The sequence below is a fragment of the Pogona vitticeps genome, chromosome 4 (genome assembly GCF_051106095.1).
Source record: "Pogona vitticeps strain Pit_001003342236 chromosome 4, PviZW2.1, whole genome shotgun sequence".
NCBI lineage: Eukaryota > Metazoa > Chordata > Lepidosauria > Squamata > Agamidae > Pogona > Pogona vitticeps.
Genome location: NC_135786.1, coordinates 8,354,787 through 8,377,801, shown reverse-complemented (window position 1 = coordinate 8,377,801; position 23,015 = coordinate 8,354,787). Strand labels below are relative to the sequence as shown.

Below are 23,015 nucleotides of genomic sequence, written 5' to 3'. Positions count from 1 at the left end.
GACTTAACGACTAAACAACAACAACGATATGATATGTTCTATTCAAGGCTCGTCATCAGAAGAATTCTGCAATTTTTTTTTAAAAGGTGGGGGCCCAGACCCATCTGGGGACTCATAGTTATTGCACTGGGGATACTGGGAAGCCTGCTGCAGGTGCTCTACCTTCCTATCAGCTCCTTATTGGCTGGCTGGAGAGAGAGAGAGAGAGAGAGAGAGAGAGAGGGAGAGGGAGAGAGGTCCTGCGGGTGAGAGGACTGGACTTCACTCAAACTCTTCACCCAAGCCTACCTCACTTGTCTGGTCTTCCCACCAACTGCCTCTGACTCCGATCGGTTGAGGAAGTCTGAATATTGTGCTATAGGCACCTTTTTCTTTGGAGCATCTGCTTGGTCGGGGTGTGGTTTCTCCATCTAATGGAAGGGTACATTCTTGCCGATGATTGTACTTTAGGTGGCTTTTCTTTGGGGTGTCTTACTTCTAGAGTGCCACATTTTGGGAGACCTACATGGTTTAATGCAGCGATTCCCAACCTTGGGGCCCAGAGAAGTGTGTGTATCGTTTATTGCTCCCACAGCTTGGACCCAACTCAGCTTTAGGCATGCAAATCATTTGCTTGATTTAGTTGGTCCCCTCTTCCCACCCATCACCTTTTCCTCTTCTGCCACGTCATTTAGATTTTTAGAGGGCAGATAGGGACTGCATTTCCCCCTGAGCCGTTCCTGCCCATCTCACTTGTTGGTTGTGCGTCCCAGAGACCTGTATGTAACGTGCAAGAAAACACCCATTTGTGCACCTACATAGGGTAATCTCCACATAGACTCTGTACTTAGAGAACTCTGCTTTTGCTCCACTTAAATAGTTTTCTAATAAATGGGCATAGGAGCTCTCTGACGTGACATAAGCTGAAATACCTCAGAGGTGCCGGTATGTAACTGTTTATCTGAGTTATGTACAGAGAAGGTCTGAGGACAATATTTCTGACTGGAATGCCTGTTTTTAATGACTGATCTCCCTCAGTAAGCTTTGGTTCCCTGTTTCACTTTGTGTGTGTGTGTTTGTGTGTATCTGTCTCCCTGCCATGCCCTTCCATTGGCTTTGGCAGGTGGAAGCCTAATTGGAACTTCATTTATGTTCCCAGCCAGTTCTAGTTTAGACTGCCTGCTAAGGAGAAACCAGTTCTCTGTCATACTGAATTTCTTGGCCAGCAAGAACTGTCTACGATATCTTAAGAAACGCCTTCAGACTTCCTGCTGAGGCACAAAATTACTTCAGAAGGTATTTCAATGTCAGAAAGTGTTTTTCATGCTTCCTCCAAAGCAGGGCAATCGAAGGTATAAGACCCTCATGTCCTTTGGGTCTAACTGGTTGGGTAACGCTGTCACACTGTCAAAGCCAGCGTCCATGTAAAATTGGTAACAACAGCAACAATAATCACATGACATCAAGTCAATCTGGGGACCCTTTTCAGGGTTTTCGAGTAGAGAATACTCAGAATTAGTTTGCTATTCCTTTCTTCTGGACTGAGCAGCTTGCCCAAGGCTACACAGGCGGGTAGCAAGGACATAACAAAGTGACATTCCAAAGCTACCGGCTTCACTTCTAAGCACTGGCCACTACTAGGGATGTGAATATATTTTGTTAAGCTTCTTTACTTCTCACTGGTGTTTTCTTCCTGTCCTGAAGTTATGAGACTTAATTTTCCCCTTCCTTCCTAACCTGAAATTTAACCATGTTTACTCCCCTTCAAGACACCTGACATGATGAACAAATTTATTTGAGCCTGTTCGCTATTGTACTCATTTATCTATGCTATTTATGTATTGCACATTTTGGTATTATTTCATTTACATAATTTCCCATTGATTAAAGTGAGTTTGTACCCTCCCCCCTCAATTTTGCACATTTCGATCATTTCCATATCCTAAAATGTGTGCATAGCTTGGGTTCGTTTCTCTGATGACTTGCAAATGTCCAAATTCTCAAAATAACTTTGGCTGGTCGTTTTTAAAAAGTTCCATGTTTCTAAGACTTGGCTGCAGCACCTGCAATTCAAGCACTAAGCTGTCTTATGTTCTCCACTTCTTCTAGTGGTAGGCAGTTCCGCCAGCAGTTGCTGCAGCTTCTACTGTTTTGTAAAGACAGAGTAACAGACGTTTCAGGAGTTTTGTAGTACTGGTTAATTTTAAAATAAAGAAGAAATGAGAACCCAGGCAGCGCTGGCCTGTCTAGGAACATCAGTTCTCCTTAAGAGCAAGCAGCCTTCATGCCCTTGGAGTCCTCCTTACAAGCTGCAAAAAAGTCACACTGATTGATGGATTTTTATGCTGCCATTTTCCCAGTTACAAGACCCAAAGCAGCTTGCAAATTATTTGTTCATTCGTTTATTCGTTTGTTCATTCGTTTGTTCATTCATTATTTCATTCATTCATATACTACCCATCTAGTAAATCATTACTCTGGATGGTGTACAACAAATTAAACTTACATTATATAATAATACAGGCAATAGGCTATCCAAGACATAAACGATAGCCCAAGACGGGTGGCGAAACCATTTCCAGAACATGCTTCAACACTCCATCCTTCTTCTCCCCCTTCCTCTAGTGTCCCACCTATCTGGGGAGATTCTTTCCAAAGGCTTCTCTGGATAGTTCTGGTTTTAGGAGCTTTTTAAACAAATGAAGGAAGGGCTGCCTTTTGTATTTCCTGCAGGAGAGCATTCCCTAGAGAAGGGCCCACTAAGGAGAAGGCCTGGTTTCTGGTTACCCATTTCCAAGCTTCTCTGGGAGTTCACACCAGCAGGTGTGAGGTCTGTGAGGACCAGATCAGACGGGCAGACGAACGTAGCAGACGACGACGTTCAGACAAGTAGTGAGGTCCGAAACCATTTATTAAATGATTGAGAAACAACAACAAATTAGCTAAAAACTTATTTTCTTTCTTTCCTGGCTTTCTCTGGTTCTCTCCATCATAGCTTCCTCCACTTTCTTCAGCGTCCACTCCCCAAACAGGTGCTGGTAGCGAAATGAACCTTTTAGCTTGGTTTTAGTGGGTGTCTACGATAGCTGGTGATATCGTTGCCGTGTTTGTTTTAGAAATCAGCTCCTCATATCGGTGGAAACACTGAGTAATCAGCAGTGCCCGTTACAGGGAAAACGTAAGGTACGAGTTCCTGCCCAAGGTTTAGAGACTGGTGTTTCTTCATGTGGTGCCAAAGAGCAGTGCTCCATGACACTGAACTTCACAGGCACCCCTGTTACAGAGTGCGTTTGCGCACGGACAGAATAAACAGTGAACAGGGAATGGAGCAAGAGGTTGGAACATTGTCAAAAATATCTGGAACCCAAGCTTTAAGCTCAGCGTCAGTGAAGTGCTTTGCTGTGTGCATAGGCTTTCTTTGTTTAAAGAAAAACAAGATTTGAAACCGCTCCGGGGGCTATTTGGTTGGCACCCAATAGCTTGAGATTTATTTTTGTTTAATGTGCCGAGACCTTGCCTTTGAGCAAGACCATGGAGACTAGTTCTGCCCTTCTTCTGACATTGATAAAAGGAACACTGTTGCCCAGGCTGTTCCATTGCCAGTTTTTTGATGTTGTTGTTTTTTGAGAGGTGTTGTGCAAGAGACAATAAGGTCCTGCTTTCTCCTACCATGTGCTGATTTTTGCTTTTTGGGGCTTTTTGGTTCTGTCTCTGGTAGGGTGGCTGTGCTTCCGACTTTTACGGGAATCACTCCATTCTTAGAAGCTATCCTCTCTTGACAGAGTGATAATTAGATTATATGCCACAGAATCCCCCAGCCAGCATAGTCAGCTGTGACGTTGTCTGGAGGATTCTGAACACGACACTCCAAAATTGGAATCGCTAGTCCAACATTATAATGCCCAGACTCTAGATGTTCTGTTTCAGGTACTCCAGTAATCTGGTTATAACATAACATGGTTGGCTATGTACCTTGACGTGGGGTGGAGCAGACTATGGTTTGCTGTGGTTTGCCTTGATGAAAAAGACCAAGGACAGAAAAGAACATTGACGAGTGAGGAATGTCTAGGGCTGACGAAACCTTCAGAAACCATCATTGTTTTTCTTTGTTCGGAGCCGCTGACCTTGTGATGAAGCTTCATTCAGCACTAGTGATTGCTGTAGTCATTAAGTCCACAGACTAATTACAAACACTGGCCAGTTACTGTAGGTTTCCTCTATGCAGCAGGGAAGAGACTCTCGTGCCCAGACTTGACCTAGAGAGTCTTCCTATGCATGTTGTTGCCACCAGTTCATCTCTGTTTTTTTTCTCTCCATCTCATTTTACATTTTAGACTTCGTCTACATGATGGCAAGCTTATTAAGGACAGGCGCTATCACCTTCGCACCTACCCCAATTGTTTTGTGGCCAAGGAACTCATCGATTGGCTAATCGACCACAAAGAGGCACCGGATCGAGAAACGGGCATTCGGCTGATGCAGAAGCTCATGGACCATTACATTATCCACCACGGTTTGTGTGCTCCTCAGTTCTGGTACCACTTGAGGGCTCTTGCCTCAATCACATGGGATCACTTTAAGCTGCTTGCTCAAAAAGCCCAGCCAAGGAACAGGCACCTTGTGGCAGATTTTGCAGCATTTCTGGGTCAGATTAACTCTTTAAGACAGGGATGGTCAACTTGTGACTCTCAAAAATCTTGTTGAAACCTCCAGTAGCGTTGCTGGGTAGCCAACATTGACAGATGGTAGAAGCTGCAATCCAGCAGCACTTGGAGAGAACCACTCCTGCTCTATACAAGAGTCAGAATATGTAGTGGGGGCTAAGAAGACCTCGGTTCAAAGGCCTGTTCAACCCTGGAAGTTCACTGGAGTTAACAGTGATACGTAAAACCAGTCCTTAAATATATCTTGAGGGTCATTGTTACAGTCATGGCATATTAAACATGACTTGACAGCACATTGTACATACACACGTTACACAAAGTTCGTACAGTGGACCCTTGACTTACAGACGGCTTGACTTACAGACTTTTTGAGTTACAGACTTCTCTGGCCACAAAATTTAGGTTTGACTTGCAGCCTGAGAATTGACTTACAGACCAGAAAAAAACCAAAATGGAACAAAAATGGCCTGTTACAGGATTAATCGGTTTTCAATGCACTGTAGGTCAATGGAGACTTGACTTACAGACTTTTTGACTTGAGAACCGCCTTCCAATACGGATTAAGTTCTCAAGTCAAGACCCCACTTGTACAATTAATACAAACAGACCCAGGTGGGCTTCACAGAAAATGAATTTCCCTCGCTGTGTAGTCGCACCCCTAGTGTCAACTTAGCCAGCCCTCGGGCACCTTGGACAGTTAGAATGGTATTCTCAGAACCTAAAGGGAATGGAAAAAGCTGAGATGTGTGAGGAATGCTTGAAGGAACTGGTTGCATCCATTTCCATGGATGACAGCTGGACCGTATGACTCTCGGGAACCCTCCGCATGCAACAGGTTGAGGGGGAGGGAAAGGTGGAAGAGGGGAAAAGAAACTAAAGCAAAATCCTTATTTACCCTTATCCTACCGTCCCTTTAAAAAAACCCATTCATTTATTTAGTTAAATGTTACAAAAGTAGAAGACTTTTTGTAAAATTACCAAAAGATAATGCAAATCTATAACTTTATCCCATTAAATATGTTACTCATAAGCATACACATATGTGTCTTTCATTAGAACAAACATCTATGAGCAAGAACTAAAGTCTGGCAAGAGAGTTCCAAAATTCCTAATGTATAGACTAAATTTATTATTTCCTGTATTAGGTTTCCAAGGTTGAAATCCTGTTGCTTAGAGTAGTTAAGTTGCAACTGGAGTAGGCCCATTGAATGAGTAGGAATCTGATGTGTCGACTCATATATACATTTCATTCAATGGGACAACGGTAGTTGCCAATTACTAAGCTAAGCAACAGGATTTCAGCCTGAGTGTCTGTGATATAATAGTGTGATGGGCTGAGCATGTTTATGTTGGGTGAGAATCGGTGAGTGTTCCAAGCTCACTCGTTCTTATCAGAGTGTTTGGGATAGTGTGGTGGACACGCACCTCCTGCATCACAGTAAGATAACTATAAGCTAATGGGGCTTTGCTAGTGTTCCCTCCAAGGGGCACATGCACATGCATGCACAGAGCCCCATTGGCGCCACACAGCGGCAGCCGGTGTTGATGCCTGTTTATATCCGGATGAAACTCTGCCCTCCAAACGCAGACAGAAGAGGCTTGCATGCAACAGCAGGGATGAAAATTAGAGGGAACACTGGGCTCTGCCATGACGTTTCATTGTTTCTGGGCTACTTAATTTTCCCCAGTGCTTGGACAGAGATTTGGTCCAGGGGTATCATTCCGTTGCTCAGAGACAGCCAGTGACTCTGTTTGGGCTACCGGATAAGATGCCGCAGAAGCATTTACATTATTTCTGGCATTATCTGCAAATGGCATGCCCATTTCGGATTGAGCTACTGTGCTCCCCTCTCTCTTGCAAACTGCAGGAGAGAAGAGATTTGAATCTGGATTGCTTTGATTAAAGTGTCTCACTGTACCCACTAGGCAATACTGGTTTTTATTGTTGCTTAGAGTGGTGCCTATGGGACATGGTGGCGCTGCGGGCTAAACTGCAGAAGCCTCTGTGCTGCAGGGTCAGAAGACCAGCAGTCGTAAGATCGAATCCACGGGACGGAGTGAGCTCCCATCGCTTGTCCCAGCTCCCGCCAACCTAGCGGTTTGAAAGCATGCAAATGCAAGTAGATAAATAGGAACCACCTGGTGGGAAGGTAACAGCGTTCCGTGTCTAAGTCGCACTGGCCATGTGACCATGGAAGATTGTCTTCGGACAAACGCTGGCTCTATGGCTTGGAAACGGGGATGAGCACTGCCCCCTAGAGTCGAACACGACTGGACAAGAACTTGTCAAGGGGAACCTTTACCTTTACCTAGAGTGGTGCCTGCCGTGCTCTGGTCCATGGGGTCACAAAGAGTCGGACACGACTAAATGACTAAACAACAAGAAGAGTGGTGCAGTTGAGAATAGAGATCCACAACACTATTTCCCAAAGCAAGTCACTTCCACATTTTATGCTTTGTGTGTGTCCCATTATCAACAGAGAATGTCAAAGGAGAAGAAAAGCAATGGAAAGGCCAAAAGATGGATGCTTCTTTCATTTCCTTCTCTTTACAAGATGTCCTGTTTAATGCTGCTTCTAGATCCTGCACGGTGCTAGTCCCCCTCTATTCATCACGGGTTCGGCCTCGCCTTGAGTCTTGTGTCCAGTTCTGGACACCACACTTGAAGAAGGATGCTAAAAAATTGGAACAAGTTCAAAGGAGGGTGACAAGGATGATCAGGGGGCTGGAAACCAAGCCTTATGAGGAAAGGCTGACAGAATTGGGCAGGTTTAGCCTTGAGAAAAGAAGACTGAGGGGAGACAGGATAGCACTTTTCAAATATTTGAAAAGCTGTCATACAGAGGAGGGGCAAGATCTGTTCTCCATTCACCAGAGTGCAGGACATGCAACAATAGGCTCAAGTTACAGGAAACCAGATTTTGACTGAATATCAGGAAAAACTTCTTAACTGTTGGAGCAGTCCGACAGTGGAACCAATTACCTCGAGAGGTGGTGATTGCTCCAACACTGGAGGCATTCAAGAAAAACTTAGATAATCCCCTGGCAGATATGCTTTGATTGTATTCTTGCCTTGAGCAGGGGGTTGGACTTGATGGCCTTGTAGGCCCCTTCCAACTTCACTTTTCCATGATTCTGTGCTAGGTGTTCTAGCAGCCAAGCTGGGGCTGCTGGGAGTTGTAGCTGAAAATGTTTCCCAGTTCTGGCATATTACCAACTGTTAATCATAATCATATAACTTAGCAAGGTCAATGCTGGGTTATAGTTAATTGGGCACACTGTGAACCAAAATGTAAGATATGAATTTGCTGCTTTTTAAAAAAATTGAAGTCCCTTCACATTTTGTGAAGGCTGAACTTTGTTCAAGGGCAGCTCAGCGTTCTTGACAGAAAGGGCATGCTTTCTTTCTTTTTTTAAACAGTGGCCGTACTTGGATTCTCCAAAAGCGTCCATGGCTGTTATGAAGCGTGCCATTGAGAAGGAGATGGTCATGTGAGACATTGCGGGGAGTCTCGTGTGGCATGAATGCTCCCCTTTCAGATTTATCTGGCAGAGCCCCCTCCAAGCCTTCATTCTTCCTGAGTCACTGCACAAGGCCTGGGTCTGTGTCAGTCTTGTGCACAGCCCGAGGCTGCCAGAAATTAAAATATACGGAGGCTTAAGGGGTGCTTTCCGTAGATAGAGTGAAGCAAAGCTGGGGAATGAAAGAAGGAAACTTTGAGAACTACCCTGGGAACATGGACACAGGAGGAGTATTCCATGCCTTTGTAGTGTATCTTGGAGGAGAATTCCCTTGTCTATGTGATGGACATGTGTCCCGTTCTGAAAATACAGCCTATAGAGATTGAAGCATGGTTTTACTGATTTTCTTCCATGTACATATAGAAAAATCGGAGATAGGCAAGTCTGTCAAAACTACATCAGTGGATATCTTCCTTTTCCCACCTCTGTGTCCATTCCAGTGCCTACTGGCCCTCATCTGGCATTTGTGTTTATGTATGTTGTCTATATAAGGGAATGTGGTGGTTCTGATGTTACTTCTGCCAGTTTCTTTAATATCCTTGAATGTAATTCGTCGGGCCCAGGAGACTTAAATTCACCCAAGGTAGCCAGGTAATCCTGTACTACTTTCCCACCTATTCTGTGCTGCATCTCCCACACTATTTCACCTGCTCTTCCTCCCTCAGTTGAGCACTCTTTTCCTTTTTGGAAAAAACTGAGGCAAAGAAGGTGTTGAGTAGCTCTGCCTTCCCCTGTTTCCTGTTTGGCCATCATCTCCACGCAGAGATCCTATTGTTTCCTTCTCTTTCCTTTTACTGCTGACATAACTAAAAAATCCCTTTTTAGTATCTTTAATCTCTCTAGCAAGCCTAAGTTTGTGCTGTGCTTTAGCTTTTCTTACCATCCCCCCTACATGTACTGGCTATTGGCTTGCATTCCTTTTCGGTGCATTCCCCGTTTTTTTATGTTTTGTACATTTTTTTACACTTAGCTAAGTTGAAAGCTCTTTAGTCAACCATTCTGGTTTCTTTAGACATCTCCCATTTTTCCTTCTTGTTGGAATAGTTTTAGATTGTGCCTTTAGTATCTCCCTTTTAAGAAAATCCCATCCATCCTGAACTCCCTTCTCCTTTAGTGCCTGTGTCCACGGAATTTTAACCAATAATTCCCTACATTTACAAAAGTTGGCTTTCTTAAAATCTAGAATGTGTGTGTGATTACACTTGGCTTCCCCTTCTCACTGTATAACAAATTCTAAGAGAGCGTGGTCACTCCCACCTAAGGCTCCCACCACTTCAACCTCATTAACAAGGTCCTCCCTGTTGGTTAAGATTAGATCTAAAATAGCTGTTTCCCCTTGTTGCCTCTTCCACCTTCTGGACCATGAAATTGTCTGCAAGGCCAGTAAGGAATTTGTTGGACTTTGTGTTCTTGGCAGAGTTTAACTGCCAACATATATCAGGATAGTTGAAATCTTCCATTATTACTGCATCTTTCCCTTTTGAATGTGTGGCCATCTGGTCCAGGAAGGCTTCATCCAACTCTTCAAACTGGCTTGAGGGTCTCCGACAATGACATCCCTCTCATTTTTCTCCCCTTGAATTCTTATCCAGATGTTCTCAACCTGGCTTCCTAGATTTATACCCTGGATTTCTTCACCAGTGTAAGCGCTCTTAACTATAAAGCTCCTCCTCCTCCTTTTTTTTACTAGGTCTGCTTCTCTGAAATAGGTTATGCCCTCCAGTAACTACATTCCAATCATGAGTCTCACCCCACCAGGTTTCAGTGATACCTATTATGTCATATTTATTTTGCAGTGTTAGGGGTTCCAGTTCATCTTGTTTGTTTCCCATGCTCTGTGCATTGGTGTAGAGACATTTAAGACAATGTGTTTTTCCTGCAAGCCCTTTACTAAAGTTGTTTTTCCTCCCACTGTTGGGCTGCCATACTACTTGCCCTACTCTTTCTACAACGTTTTGGCTGTTCACCACAGCCCTTTCTGGGTTCCTGTCCTCAAGAAAATGGCCATCCTCCCCTTGAGAACTCAGTTTAAAGCCCTCTTTATCAGATTAGTGAGCCGGTGAGCTAAAACATTCCTTCCAGCAGTAGTAAGGTGCACCCCATCCCTTCCCAGTAGACCATCCGTATGGAAACGCAAACCATGGTCGAAGAAACTGAACCATTCCTGGTGGCACCATCTGCAGAGCCAGGTATTCACCTCTGTTATTCTTTTCTGCTTTCGTGGGCTACATCCTTCAACAGGAAGGACATGAAATAATGACCTGCATCCTTCAGGTCCTTCAGTTTCCTACCCATATCTTCATAATCCTTTGTGATATTCTGAAAGGTGTGCTTTGCAGTATCATTGGTTCCCACATGGACCAAAAGGAAGGAATAAGAGTCAGTGGGCTCATGAGTCTTGTCAATCTCTCTGTTATATCGTGAATTTTGGCTCCAGGTAGACAGTACACCTCTCGGTTCATCTTGTCAGGGTTGCAGATTGTTGTTTCTCTTCCTCTGAGCAAGGAGTCCCCCACCACCACTTTCCTCCTACAAGGCTTGGTAGGGGCCCCTCGCTGTGCAGATGGTTCCTGGGTCCTCTGGATATTCTCTTCAGGCTGACAATACTGCTCTCGCTTCTGGTCCATTTCCTGATTAATAAGGGAGAGAGGCTGGTATCTGTTCTGTAGCTGCAAGCTCTCTGTATGGTTTTTGCTCCTTCTATTTCTATGTGACTCCCGAAGAATTGATGCTTTTGAATTGTGATGCTGGAAGATACTCTTGAGGGTCCCCTGGACTGCAAGGAAAACAAACCTCTCTATTCTGAAGGATATCCACTCTGAGTGCTCACTGGAAGGACAGATCCTGAAGCGGAGGCTCCAATATTTTGGCCACCTCATGAGAAGAGAAGACTCCCTGGAAAAGACCCTGATGTTGGGAAAGTGTGATGGCAAGAGGAGAGAAGGAGACGACCAAGGATGAGATGGCTGGACAGGGTCATTGAAGTGACCAACATGAATTTGACACAACTCCGGGAGGCAATGGAAGACAGGAGGGCCTGGCGTACTCTGGTCCATGGGGTCACAAAGAGTCGGACATGACTTAAGGACTAAAAACCAACAAATTTCTATGTGTGACATTTCTCCAAGCATTCATCTCTTGGGTTTGTGAACTGCCTTCTTCCTCAGTGAGATTTTCCTTGTGTTCTGAATTTAAGTTGGGATTCTCTGCCCTCTCCAAGAAAACCTCCTGCTCCCTAATAGTGCGAAACACAGGCCTCCAGCTTGCCGTCCAAGAGGACCACCGATGTACGGTTAGAGCATTTGTACCCAGGCACCTCATTGGGCAAGAAAACAAACATGTCACAGCTGTTACAAGTGACTGCAGCAGATCCTGCACTCTCCATCTCGACTGATGGGTCACTGAATTAAAAAGGGAGGAAGTCTGATCCTCCCCATAAAATGTCCCTGCTACCCCAGATGTATGCACTCCTATTTGTCTTTCCTATTTACCAAGTTAGAGTCTAAAAAATAAGATCTTCTCTACAATTCCTCCAAGTTTGGTGAACATTGGGTTTCCCCAAGCGACTGCTATAGGGCAGTCACTTGGGTGTATAACTTGGATACTGTATCTGAAATCCAGTCTTCACCAAACTTGGAGGGATTTTATAGGAGCGTCGATAGAAGCTTCACTGTGATTTTGGTGTCTCTAGGTGCTGGGGGGAACACTTTCTTTGGGGCTGGCTTGTGAGTGTATAGCTCCGACCTCCAGATCCTTAAACTTCACCAATCTTGTAGGGCTTGTAGAGGAATGTCAAGGGAAGCTTCTCTGCCAATTTGGTGTCTCTGGGTGCTTGGAGGGACGTTTTATAGGTAAAAGTAAACAGTGAATTCAATTTGTCGATTCATCGGAAAAAAAATTGTAATTCATGATTCGTCAACCTTGACAAATCACAAATCAAAACAAATCACCATTTAAAAAAAATTCATGCCATCTCTAGTACCCAATCTTGAGGAATGGTGCAAGTTGCAGCCCAACAATATCTGGAGCTCCCCTTTGCCCCCCCAATACTAAAGCAGTGGGGGCTGTGTTTTTGTGCACACTTAAAGTGCACATACTTTTCCTACCTGTACTTTTCAGATGCATTTATTTTATTGAATGTGCCTGCAGCTGTTGGTACAGTGTATCTGGTTTGCAATCAGTCTGGACACTGCAAGCCAGGAAAATCCCAGTAAGAATTCCACTGCAACAGTTACTTTGCACATCTCTAAGGAAGAACGTGCACTTGTATGTGTACAGATCTGTATGGCTGTACGCCTCGATTGTGCTGGGTTCGTGTGATAGCTGGCAAGCTCTGTGGCCAAGACTTTGACTTTGTTTAGTTTTTAATGCTATTTGAAGCATCAAATAGAAGATGAATGAATGATACAGGTATATAAAAAGTCAAGGGAAAACAACATGAGCAGGCTTCCATCGCTTTCGTAGCTTTACGTAATTACTCATAATTTTCCAGGGACATAAATAAGTCAGGTGAACTACAGGTTTTGTGGGTGTACCAATAGGTTAAAAAGCACCTTGGAAGCTCATTTAAGCACCTGAGTATCTTGACAGTTGTTAATCAGGGCTCTCTATGAGCATCTGTGTGATTTCTCTAGTTCGAAACATGTTAATATATAAACCGTATTTTCTTAAACAACTTTGCTCCTTTCTGATCCTTTGGTGATTGGATGATGTAAATATATGTCTTGGCAGTCAGGTTCTTGCTGTCCTCCAGAGTTATTCATGCCATTTGTTAAAGAGAAATCCATTTTGGCCAGCATAGTTAAACAAAAAGTAAGCAATCTTTATAAATGTGTTTTTAAGGCGCCTCGTGTGTAGGTAGGCAGAACAAGCATGGTCTAGTGAAAAGTCAACCTGTCCTGATTTGGTGGAGCAGCACTGGCCCCAAGCCCCTCCCTCCTCTTGCCCTAGGTACAAAATAAAAGCTTTTTCTGTACAATATGTGAGCTGTGGAAAACGTGCCGTGCATGTAGCAGACACACTCTGGCTTCTGTCCATTGAACAGAATCCATCATTTTGTTTGGAAATGCTACGAACAGTGCTTTCCAACAAGGCCCCCAGTAGATGCGCCGTTATAGCTCGCTGTAATGGCCAGCGATGGTGGATCTGTAATCCCATATCCTCAGAGGAAAGCAGTATACAAACCAAGGAGGAAACTCGCTGGATTCAATGCTTGGGAAAGTTCATGGGCTTTAAATATATATACTTTACTCCCCTAAGATATATATACATATCTCCCCTATGAGTTGGACTTCCAGGAATTGCTAACTTAGCCAGACTCTGGTTGGAACTGACCAGAAGCTTGTTGAGCCAAACTCTCCAACACTGGAGACATTCAAGAGAAAATAGAACAACCATCTGTGAGATCTGCTTTGATTTACTTACTTACTTACTTACTTACTTACTTACTTACTTACTTACTTACTTACTTACTTACTTACTTACTTACTTACTTACTTACTTACTTACTTGCTTGCTTGCTTACTTACTTACTTACTTACTTACTTACTTACTTACTTACTTACTTACTTACTTACTTACTTACTTACTTACTTACTTACTTTATTGAAATTATACCCTGCCCCTCTAGACAAAGTCTACTCGGGGCAGCTTACATGAGCAATAAAATACAATAATACAATAAAATACAATAAAATAACACATATTTAGATTCCTGCACTGAGCTTGGGGGCTGGACTTGATGGCCTTAATGGCCCCATCCAACTTCATGATTCTAGGATTCTATGCTGCTTCCCACAGTAGCCAACTTGAAGTTCTCCCAGATGGAACATTTATTTTCCTTACACTACCAGGTTCTGTATGGCTGTTGTCAGTGCTTTTGCTCCCATCCATACGATGTTTCCTTTATTTCACTTTGGTCCGTGCTTTTTCCTGTGACTTTCTACTTCTTTCTGTTTCCTCCTAAATGCATGGTTGGTCTTTTAAGATCACTTTGTGCCAGGGGCGAACAAAGTGATATTTGCGAGGGATGGCTGTAATGAGCGCCTTTGATAAGAAGCTTTCAATTAGCATTAGGCTGACACTTTCTTTATGGACCATAAAGAAAGCAGACTGCCGAAGAATTGATTTCTTTGAATTGTGGTGCTGGAGGAGGCTCTTGAGAATCCCCTGGATTGCAAGGAGAACAAACCTATCAGTTCTAAAGGAAATCAACCCCGAGTGCTCCCTGGAAGGACAGATCCTGAAGCTGTGGCTCCAATACTTTGGCCATCTCACAAGAAGAGAAGACCTCCTGGAAAAGACCCTGATGTTGGGAAAGTGTGAAGGCAAGAGGAGAAGGGGACGACAGAGGATGAGATGGCTGGACAGTGTCTGCGAAGCAACCAACATGAATTTGACCCAACTCCGGGAGGACGTGGAAGACAGGAGGGCCTGGCGTGCTCTGGTCCATGGGGCCACGAAGAGTCGGACACGACTTAACGACAACGAACACTTTAAAAACAACAGCAACAAAAACCCATGGAGGGAATGTATATTTCCTAACAATTTCATAAAGATTTCTTAAAGAAAAGAAGAGTAGATTTTTAAAGAGAAGTTTGGACGTAGATCCTAGTGTATCTCATACATTTTTAGGCACCAAGCAACAGAACAAATGTTCTGTCTTGATGAGCTATTATGAAGTCTCTGAGAATCTGAGAAGTAAGGTGTGTAGGAGGCAATAACCTTGTCAGTGTTCCCTACGTAGTGGCATTCTGTGCCATACAAGTTGAGAGCAGTCGTTCCCGACCTTGGGTAACCAAGGCGTTTTTGGACTGCATCTCCCAGAAACCCCAGCTAACAAAAGCTGGCGGTGAAAGCTTCTGGGAGTTTTAGTCCAGGAGCACCTGAGTTACCCAAGTTGGGAACAGAAATAGTTTAGAATGGGAGAGCCAAGCAATCTACAGGCGCTAGGAAGAGTCTGTTAACAGAATTTACCGAACAGTGTAAGAAATCGACACTAAATCTAATCACACCTTTGAGGCTAATTGAAATGATGTGATGATTATTTTCCTGCAGTGGGACTCATTAAATGGCACATTTTCCTTGCAAAAATCACCAATATTGCTGTGAGATCTACAAGAGCGGTTGAGATCTGAATAAGCATGTCGGCGCAATTGATTTAGCGGCTCCTATCCTGCACATCCAGCTGTGCCTCCCCACCCCACCCCATTTATCTGACAGAAATATTTGGAAACTGGCCTGCCCCTTGGGATACGTATTAGAAGGGGAAAGAAGTGGGATTTGGCTTGGAAATGGAGAATTACCAACATTAATGACATCCCTCTTAATCTGTAATCATCTGGGTCAGGATGATACGGGGATAGATGAAATTTCCGAAAGAGGAGTAAGTGCATCTGGAGTTTTTCAGATCACTATCTCTCATCTGCAGCAATAATATTTGTTGTTTATCCTAGTCTTTTCGAATTAAATGACGAGGTAAACATAACTGCTCACTGCCATCTGCTGCCTCATGTCAAGACTGGTGTACCTTGAAAGGAATGAAACTTTGCTGTGGAGCTGTGATTAGTTCTGAGCTAATTATTAACATCTCTGATTTCTCCTCTTTCCCCATCAAACACACAAAGCTATTAATTTTTTTACAGCCAGGAAGGCAGTTATACAAGCATCCTGATATTTTGAACTTAAATAACAGGTCACGGGCAAGAAATTAAATTTATTTGGCCACTTATCAAGGACTTTGTCAGATAATCCTTAGTAAAATGTGCGGTGCTGGGCTCTTTTTTTCCTTTGTTTGTGTGTGTGTGTGTGTGTGTGTGTGTGTGTGTGTGTGTGTGTGTGTGTGTGTGTGTGTGTGTGTGTGTGTGTGAGTGTGTGAGGAACAGTTGGTGCCATTTTGGTCGGCCAGATCCAGTCATTTCCTCCTGATTCCACCTGTAAGGAAGGCATTGTAATGAAAGACTCCGATGCGCTTTGAACTTACAGTAATCTGTTTTTCTCCTTCCAGATGCGGTCTTAGGTGTAGCCACCAACCACAAAGAGTTCCCCTGAATCGGAGCCTCTAAAAAGCAATTCCCAGAATCACCTGCCCGCTCTGAGGGTTGTAATCGAAAAAGTAGCCCGTCCATATTCTGAAACATAAATCACTAAATAACTGTTGCTTGTTACAAGAATAGAGGAACTTCATTACCACTCATTAGGTTATTTTTTTTAAATAACATCATTTTTCTCTCTCTCTCTATATATATGTATTCTTAAAGGAAGCTTGTTGCCTGTAAGTATGTCATTTATATTCCTTCCAAACAATAACCTGGGTAACTGAATAATAAATAGCAGCCGCGTTGAGCAGAGAGGCAAAACTCTTTGGGGTTATTTAAATTGAGGCACAGAGCTTAAGCAAATCGCTTTGTGAGGGAGACCAAAAAGTGGTCCCAGGACCACCATCACCTGAGTCCCATAGTGATCCTGCCTGTGGTAGGGAAGTGGTGATCCGTGTCTGAGGACATTGACTTGGTCCATGAAAGTGCACATTAAAATATAGAGTTAGTCTTTAATGTGCCACAAAAAAGTTGTCTCTTTTTCTTTTTTCTTTTCTTTTTTCTGATATCCTTGCCCAGGCTAAAAACTGAGGCCTTTCTCTTGGTCCCACCACCCTCTAAGAGTCGTTTGGTCGGAACACAGGAGAGGACCTGCTCTGTGGCTGCTCCCAGACTTTGGAACTCCCTCCCACTGGAGGCCTGGCGGGCCCCATCTTGGCTGTCCTTCCACAAGCAGGCCAAAACCTTTCTCTTCAGGAAAACTTTCCCTCAATGACTGGCTGTTTGAATGGATTTTCAATGGATGGTTGTCATCATGATGGGATATGTAATCAGAGATGTGTCGTGATGATGAGATATGTAGTCAGAGAAATTTTGTGGCTTTTACTGCTTTGAATATGTTTTGGTGTCGCTTTTGTTTACCATTTTTTAAATATAGTATTTGCTTGATTCACTTTAGTATTTTTATACTTATTGTTTATGGATTCAAATATTGTCTTTTAGTGATGTAAGTCACCTTGGGTCCTTGTTAAGGAGAAAAATGGGGTAAAGACATTTAAAATAAAATAAAATAAAGTCAGTAAGGCTACTCTTTAGAATACAGTACTATCTGCATGTGGACTGGTGTGGTCCCTGAAAAGTAACATTATCAACCTTGGCCAGAATATCATAGCAAAGAATGCACAGTGCAAGGGCAATCATTCTTTGAGGTAGTCCTTTTGAGTAGTTTCCTAAGTGGAAAATACATTAGACAAGAGCCCTTGACTGTGATGGTTGGGGATTATGGGAGTTGTAGTTCAGGCTATCTAAACGGCATCCATTTGGGAATGAGCAATTGTATTGGCCCACTAAAGAACTCCAGCCCATTATGTATTTCGTGGGTGCCTCCACATCTGTGGAACTCAGTGCCACAAGAATCTAGCTGTGTCATATCGTTCCTTGCCTCTCCGGGCCAAGCTAAAGCTGGCTCTTTATTACCTACAGGAATGAACAAGACCCAGCCTTGAACTTGTTTGATTGTGATGTTTGATTATACAGTATATGTTTGTCCTTTCTACCAAGAGGCTTCCCCAAGCAAACCAGTGACGTTTTGTGGCGAGAAGTTGCATACGAACACCTGGGAATGAGTTTCCAAGGCGAGAACAGCTTTATAAATGTATAGGCAGTGAAGATACATGAGTTACATGTTCTAATTGCATTAACATCCTCGAATAAAGTGTCATTATGTGCTGTCAAGTGGCTTGCGACCTTTGGCAGCCCAAAAGGGTTTTTTGAGGTTTGTGGACACTTCATGGAATGGTTTTACCAGTGTTGCTCCCCAATATGTTTCTGCAACCAAGCAGGGATTTGAACCCAGGTCCCTAGAGCCCTAATTCAGGAATCTTATCTCCTGCACTACACTGGCAATAGAAAGATACCCATGGTATGAGTTCTAAAGATATTAGTTTTAGAACTAATATCAACAAAACCATTGTCATTCCATATTGTCCCACATTTTTCATCACCCCCCCACACACACACTTGATCCCACTCCTGTTCCCACGCACTGTATATGCACTATAATGTGCTCTCTGCATCTGAAGGTGTGAGTTGCAACCACAAAAGCCCAGATAGGAATATACTTATTAGTCTCAAAGATGCTACTAAAATTTTAGTTTTAGTTTTCTTGTGAAAACAGACTAACATAAGTTGTCAAGTTGGTTCCAACCTACAGCAACCCTATGAATGAGTTATCTCCAAGAGGTCATGTCGTGAACATCCCTGCTCAATGTTGTGAACATCTCTGGGAAGGTGAAGCCTGTGGGTTCCTTTAGGGACTCAGTCGATCTCGTATTTGGTCTTCCTCTTTTCCAACCGCCTGCAGCTTTTCCTAGCGTTATTGTCCTTTCTAGCCAATCTTGCCCACTCATGATGTAGGGCACACTTAGAAAGGAGAGCTGTTTTAAGCAATAAATAAAACATAAAGATCTAACCTTTTTAGGTTAGATGTTTATATTTTAGGCATGCCCCTTGTCTGTAAACTTCAAGGCAGAACGTCTAGGTTGGATGCCTTCCCCAGAGAATGCTGATATTTACCTTGATCTCTTTTCAGTTTGCGATGAACATTTTGACTACAAGGACGCCAAGCTGCTGTATCGCTTCCGCAAGGACGATGGGACCTTCCCCCTCAACAAAGATGTCAAGGTGTTCATGAGGGGTCAGAGCCTGTATGAAAAGTACGTGAGTCCTCCTTTTGGGCAAAGTCTCGGACAGCTAGATTTATAACTCTCAGAACCGTTCCTCTACATGTTTGGATTCTTTATATTTTTTATTTTCTGAGGGATTTGAGAAAAGAGATATCCCTCCCCAAGCTTTCGCAGTCCTAAGAATTGAGAATCTCTTCAGGCTTGATGGTAACTGCTGATACGCAGATTCTGTTTTAATACTTGTACATATATGGGTATAAGGACTTCACCATAATTTTTAAAGAGACTTTTTAAAAACTTGGATGTAGCCCAGCCTGATGGCAGACTTTCTTACATGTAGAAAGAACAAGGAAAGGAGCACTGTGGCCCCAAAGATTACACAAATGCAGGAGTACACAAATTTGGACCACTGAAAAATGTAAACCGATAGCAAGCTTTCATGGATGGAATCCCCTTCCTCAGGCTCTGAGCACCCCTCCCCTTCATGGATGGTGCAGAAAAAATGTCCAGAGATTGATGTTACATATCTGGGAACGATTGTCAGTTTTCCTGTGAGGCAGGGCCTCTTACTGTTTCGGTAGCAAGGTTTTTAATATCTATATTTTTACATTTTGGATTTTTACATGTTATTGGTTTTATTATTTTTAAATTTGGTCATGCCACCCAGAGTAGATTATCTGTCTAGATGGGTGGGGTAGAAATATAATAAATAAATAAATAAATAAATAAATAAATAAATAAATAAATAAATAAATAAATAAATAAATAAATAAATAAATAAATAAATAAATAAATAAATTTTACACTTTGGCTCTTGAGACCAAAAGGCTGCAAACCTATCATTTTATAATGTGATCAAGAGAAGAAAAATCTTCTCATTCTCAGACTTGAAATATTGGTCCAAATTTTGGAGATGACTTTCCCCAACTTAAAAAATAAATAAATCACTATACAATGGTGCCTCGCAAGACGAGCGACCCGTTTAACGACGAAATCGCATTATGATGAAGTTTTTGCGATTACAAAAGCGATCGCAAAATGATGTTTCCTATGGGGGAATTTCGCTTTGCGATGATCGGTTCCCTGCTTTAGGAACCAATTCTCACAAACGATGATTTTCGGTCAGCTGATCGGCGGTTTCAAAATGGCCACCGGGTAAAAAAAATGGCTCCCTGCTCTTTTCTGGGACAGTTTCCTCATTGCACGGGCAGCAAAAATGGCCACGCTATGGAGGATCTTAGCTGAACGGTGAGTTTCAAGCCCATAGGAACGCATTAATCGGGTTTTAATGCGTTTCTATGGGCTTTTTAATTTTGCATTACGATGTTTTCGTTCTACAGCGATTTCACTGGAACAAATTAACATCGTAATGCGAGGCACCACTGTACACATTATCAGTTGCCTACTGAGTTGTAAGATTCAGCATGCAACTGATAATGTCCTTGATAATTTGTCTCCTAGAGTTATGCTATTTGCATAGCTACATAAGAGGGTTTATAGACTGTGGCTTTGTCAGTTTTACTATTTTCTTGATTATCCTCAGATCTGGCAAAATACTAGTTTGGGCACTAAAATCCAACTTTCTTGAATCCAACCCTTTTTGAATGGGGGTGTGTGCAGAAAGGGGCAACCAAGAAGGTCAGCCTGACAACGGCAGGGCGTAGGTGCTTCCATGTGCCATGAAAGGCTATATATTTCAGGGGGGGAGGTTAGTTTCCAGAAAAAGAGGACTAATTGAAAACATGAGGGAAAAAGCTAAAAGAGACAATTTTCTCTCCTCTTATCATACTGAAAATCATCTAATGAAGCTGTTTGGCAAGAGGTTTAGAATGAATGAAAAGGAGTCCTTTTATTTGATAGCACTTTTCAAATATATGAAAGGCTGTCATACAGAGGAGGGGCAGGATCCGTTCTTGATCATCCCAGAGTGCAGGACACAAACAAAGGGCTCAAGTTGAAGGAAGCCTGAATATCAGGAAAAAAAAAGAGAGCATGGACAGAGTTCCTACTCCAGTCCTCTGAAGATGCCGGCCACAGAGACTGGCGAAACATCAGGAAGAACAACCTTCAGAATACGGCCAAAGAGCCCGAAAAATCCACAACAACCAAAACACACACACACCTTCCTAACTGTTAGAGCAGTACAACAGTGGAACCAGTTGCCTCAGGAGTTGGTGAGCGCGCCAACACTGGAGGCATTCAAGAAAAACTTGGATAATCCCCTGGCAGAGATGCTTTGATGGTATTCCTGCCTTGAGTAAGGGGTTGGACTTGATGGCCTCGTAGGCCCCTTCCATCTTCACTTTCCTATAAATTCTGTGATTTGCACCGTACATCATGAATTTCTGAAATTCTTTACCTGGTAAAGTACTGAAGACCTGCACTTTTGATGAACCTGGGGCCTGCTGGAGGACAGCATGACTCTTGTGTTTACACGCAAGTAGCTGGAAAAGGAAGGGAGAACGATTCCCAGCGAAGGCTAGGTTCAGACGTGACCGTGACATGCTTCAGGGTGGCTCAGAAGATGTTACACTAAAACTAGGAGATTGTCATATTGATTAGCCAGGAATTGAAAAGTCGGATCTTCCATCCATCCAAAATACATCCTATTTTCACCTTCCCAAGGAGGCTCATTCAAATGCATGAGCACAAACCTTCAAGGAAGAATAAGGGACTGTGTTGGTTGAATCCAGTAGGCTTGGCTCGCCCTCTTGTGGTTAAACATCAGACCTGAGAAAAGCAGCACATTTCCCAGGCCTGGGGCGGTGTGCTCAAGCTCTCCCTTCTTTTATATCTACAGTATTTGCAAACCCTATCAGATTTTATTTTCCTTTATTTTATTTTATTTCCTCCTATATAAAGGACTCAAGGCAGCTTGCAGTGTTTAAAAACAGCATATTAAAACATAATAAATACATCATTTAAAATGATTCAATAAACAAGAATCAAAACATTATTTAAAACGTTGATAAATATTAAAGCACACCATCATATTCAGTATTTCTGACAGTTTTTGCAGACTGTCACATAAATAAGCTAGTGTAAATGTTTTTTATCCCAAGCTGTGGCTGATGGGGGCAAGCCGTCCTGCCTAGATGTGGCCGTTACTAATTGTAAGCCTTTGTATGATAAGCCACTGGAACATAAGAAACTGGCTGGTCCATGTAGCCCACCATCATCAGCTCTGAACAGCAGTGATGGCCCTCCAACATTTCTTTCTTAGCTCTACCAGAAGATCCATGATATTCCCCTTCAAGTACAAGCCAGGTGTAACCTTGCTTAGCTTCCAGAATTGCTGTTGTTGTTTGTTGTTTAGTCATTGTTTCCGACTCTTTGTGGCCCCACGGACCAGAGCACGCCAGGCCCTCCTGTCTTCCACTGCCTCCCAGAGTTGGGTCAAATTCATGTTGGTTGCTTCGATGACATTGTCCAGCCGTCTCGTCCTCTGTCATCCCCTTCTCCTTTTGCCTTCACACTTTCCCAACATCAGGGTCTTTTCCAGGGAGTCTTCTCATGAGATGGCCAGAGTATTGGAGTCTCAGCTTCAGGATCTGTCCTTTTTCTCTGCAATTGATTTAACCTGCAAAGCAGAGCTTCATTGTTCAGTCAATACAGTCCCCTTCTGATGCGTCACCAGTGATCTACAGATGACTGGTTGGGAATGTTTGATCTAGGGACTTGCAGTGATAGAGCCTTTCCAACGGGAATAGCCTGAATGTCCTCTCTTGCCTTGACCCTAGGTTGATCAGTGTGGAAGACACCTTCTTGAAAGCCAGAGAGGAGAATTCGGTGAAATACCAAAGGACCTTTCTCGGTTGTGAAATGGTCGATTGGATGGTCCAGGAAGGGGAAGCAGCCAACCGGAAAGAAGCCGTGGAGCTCTGCCAGACTCTCCTTGAACATGGGATTATCCAGCATGGTATGAGGAAGGAAGGAAGTCTTATAAAGCAATGGGGGAAGGGAGTGTTATTAGTCGCCAGTATATCCAGGGCAGCTTGCAGATAGTTGAAGGGCAGTGGGATGTAATGGATAGAGCATATCAGCTCCAAGTGAGCTGTCTGCTGTTTGGATCTAACAGCGTGAACGTTGAGATCAGAGCTCAGGGAAGCTTTTAAGCCTTCTCCGATTTC

At 43.2% G+C, this 23,015-nt stretch overlaps 1 protein-coding gene across 1 annotated transcript in view; it reads left to right on the top strand.

The window, feature by feature from the left end:
• Positions 1-23,015, top strand: part of LOC110087581 (DEP domain-containing mTOR-interacting protein) — a 45,715-nt gene that overhangs the window by 5,293 nt on the left and 17,407 nt on the right. The window contains exons 2-4 of the mRNA XM_020809382.3: positions 4,314-4,492; positions 18,792-18,915; positions 22,626-22,804. Of these exons, the coding sequence (XP_020665041.2) occupies positions 4,314-4,492; positions 18,792-18,915; positions 22,626-22,804 (482 nt within the window). The remainder of the gene's footprint in view (positions 1-4,313; positions 4,493-18,791; positions 18,916-22,625; positions 22,805-23,015) is intronic.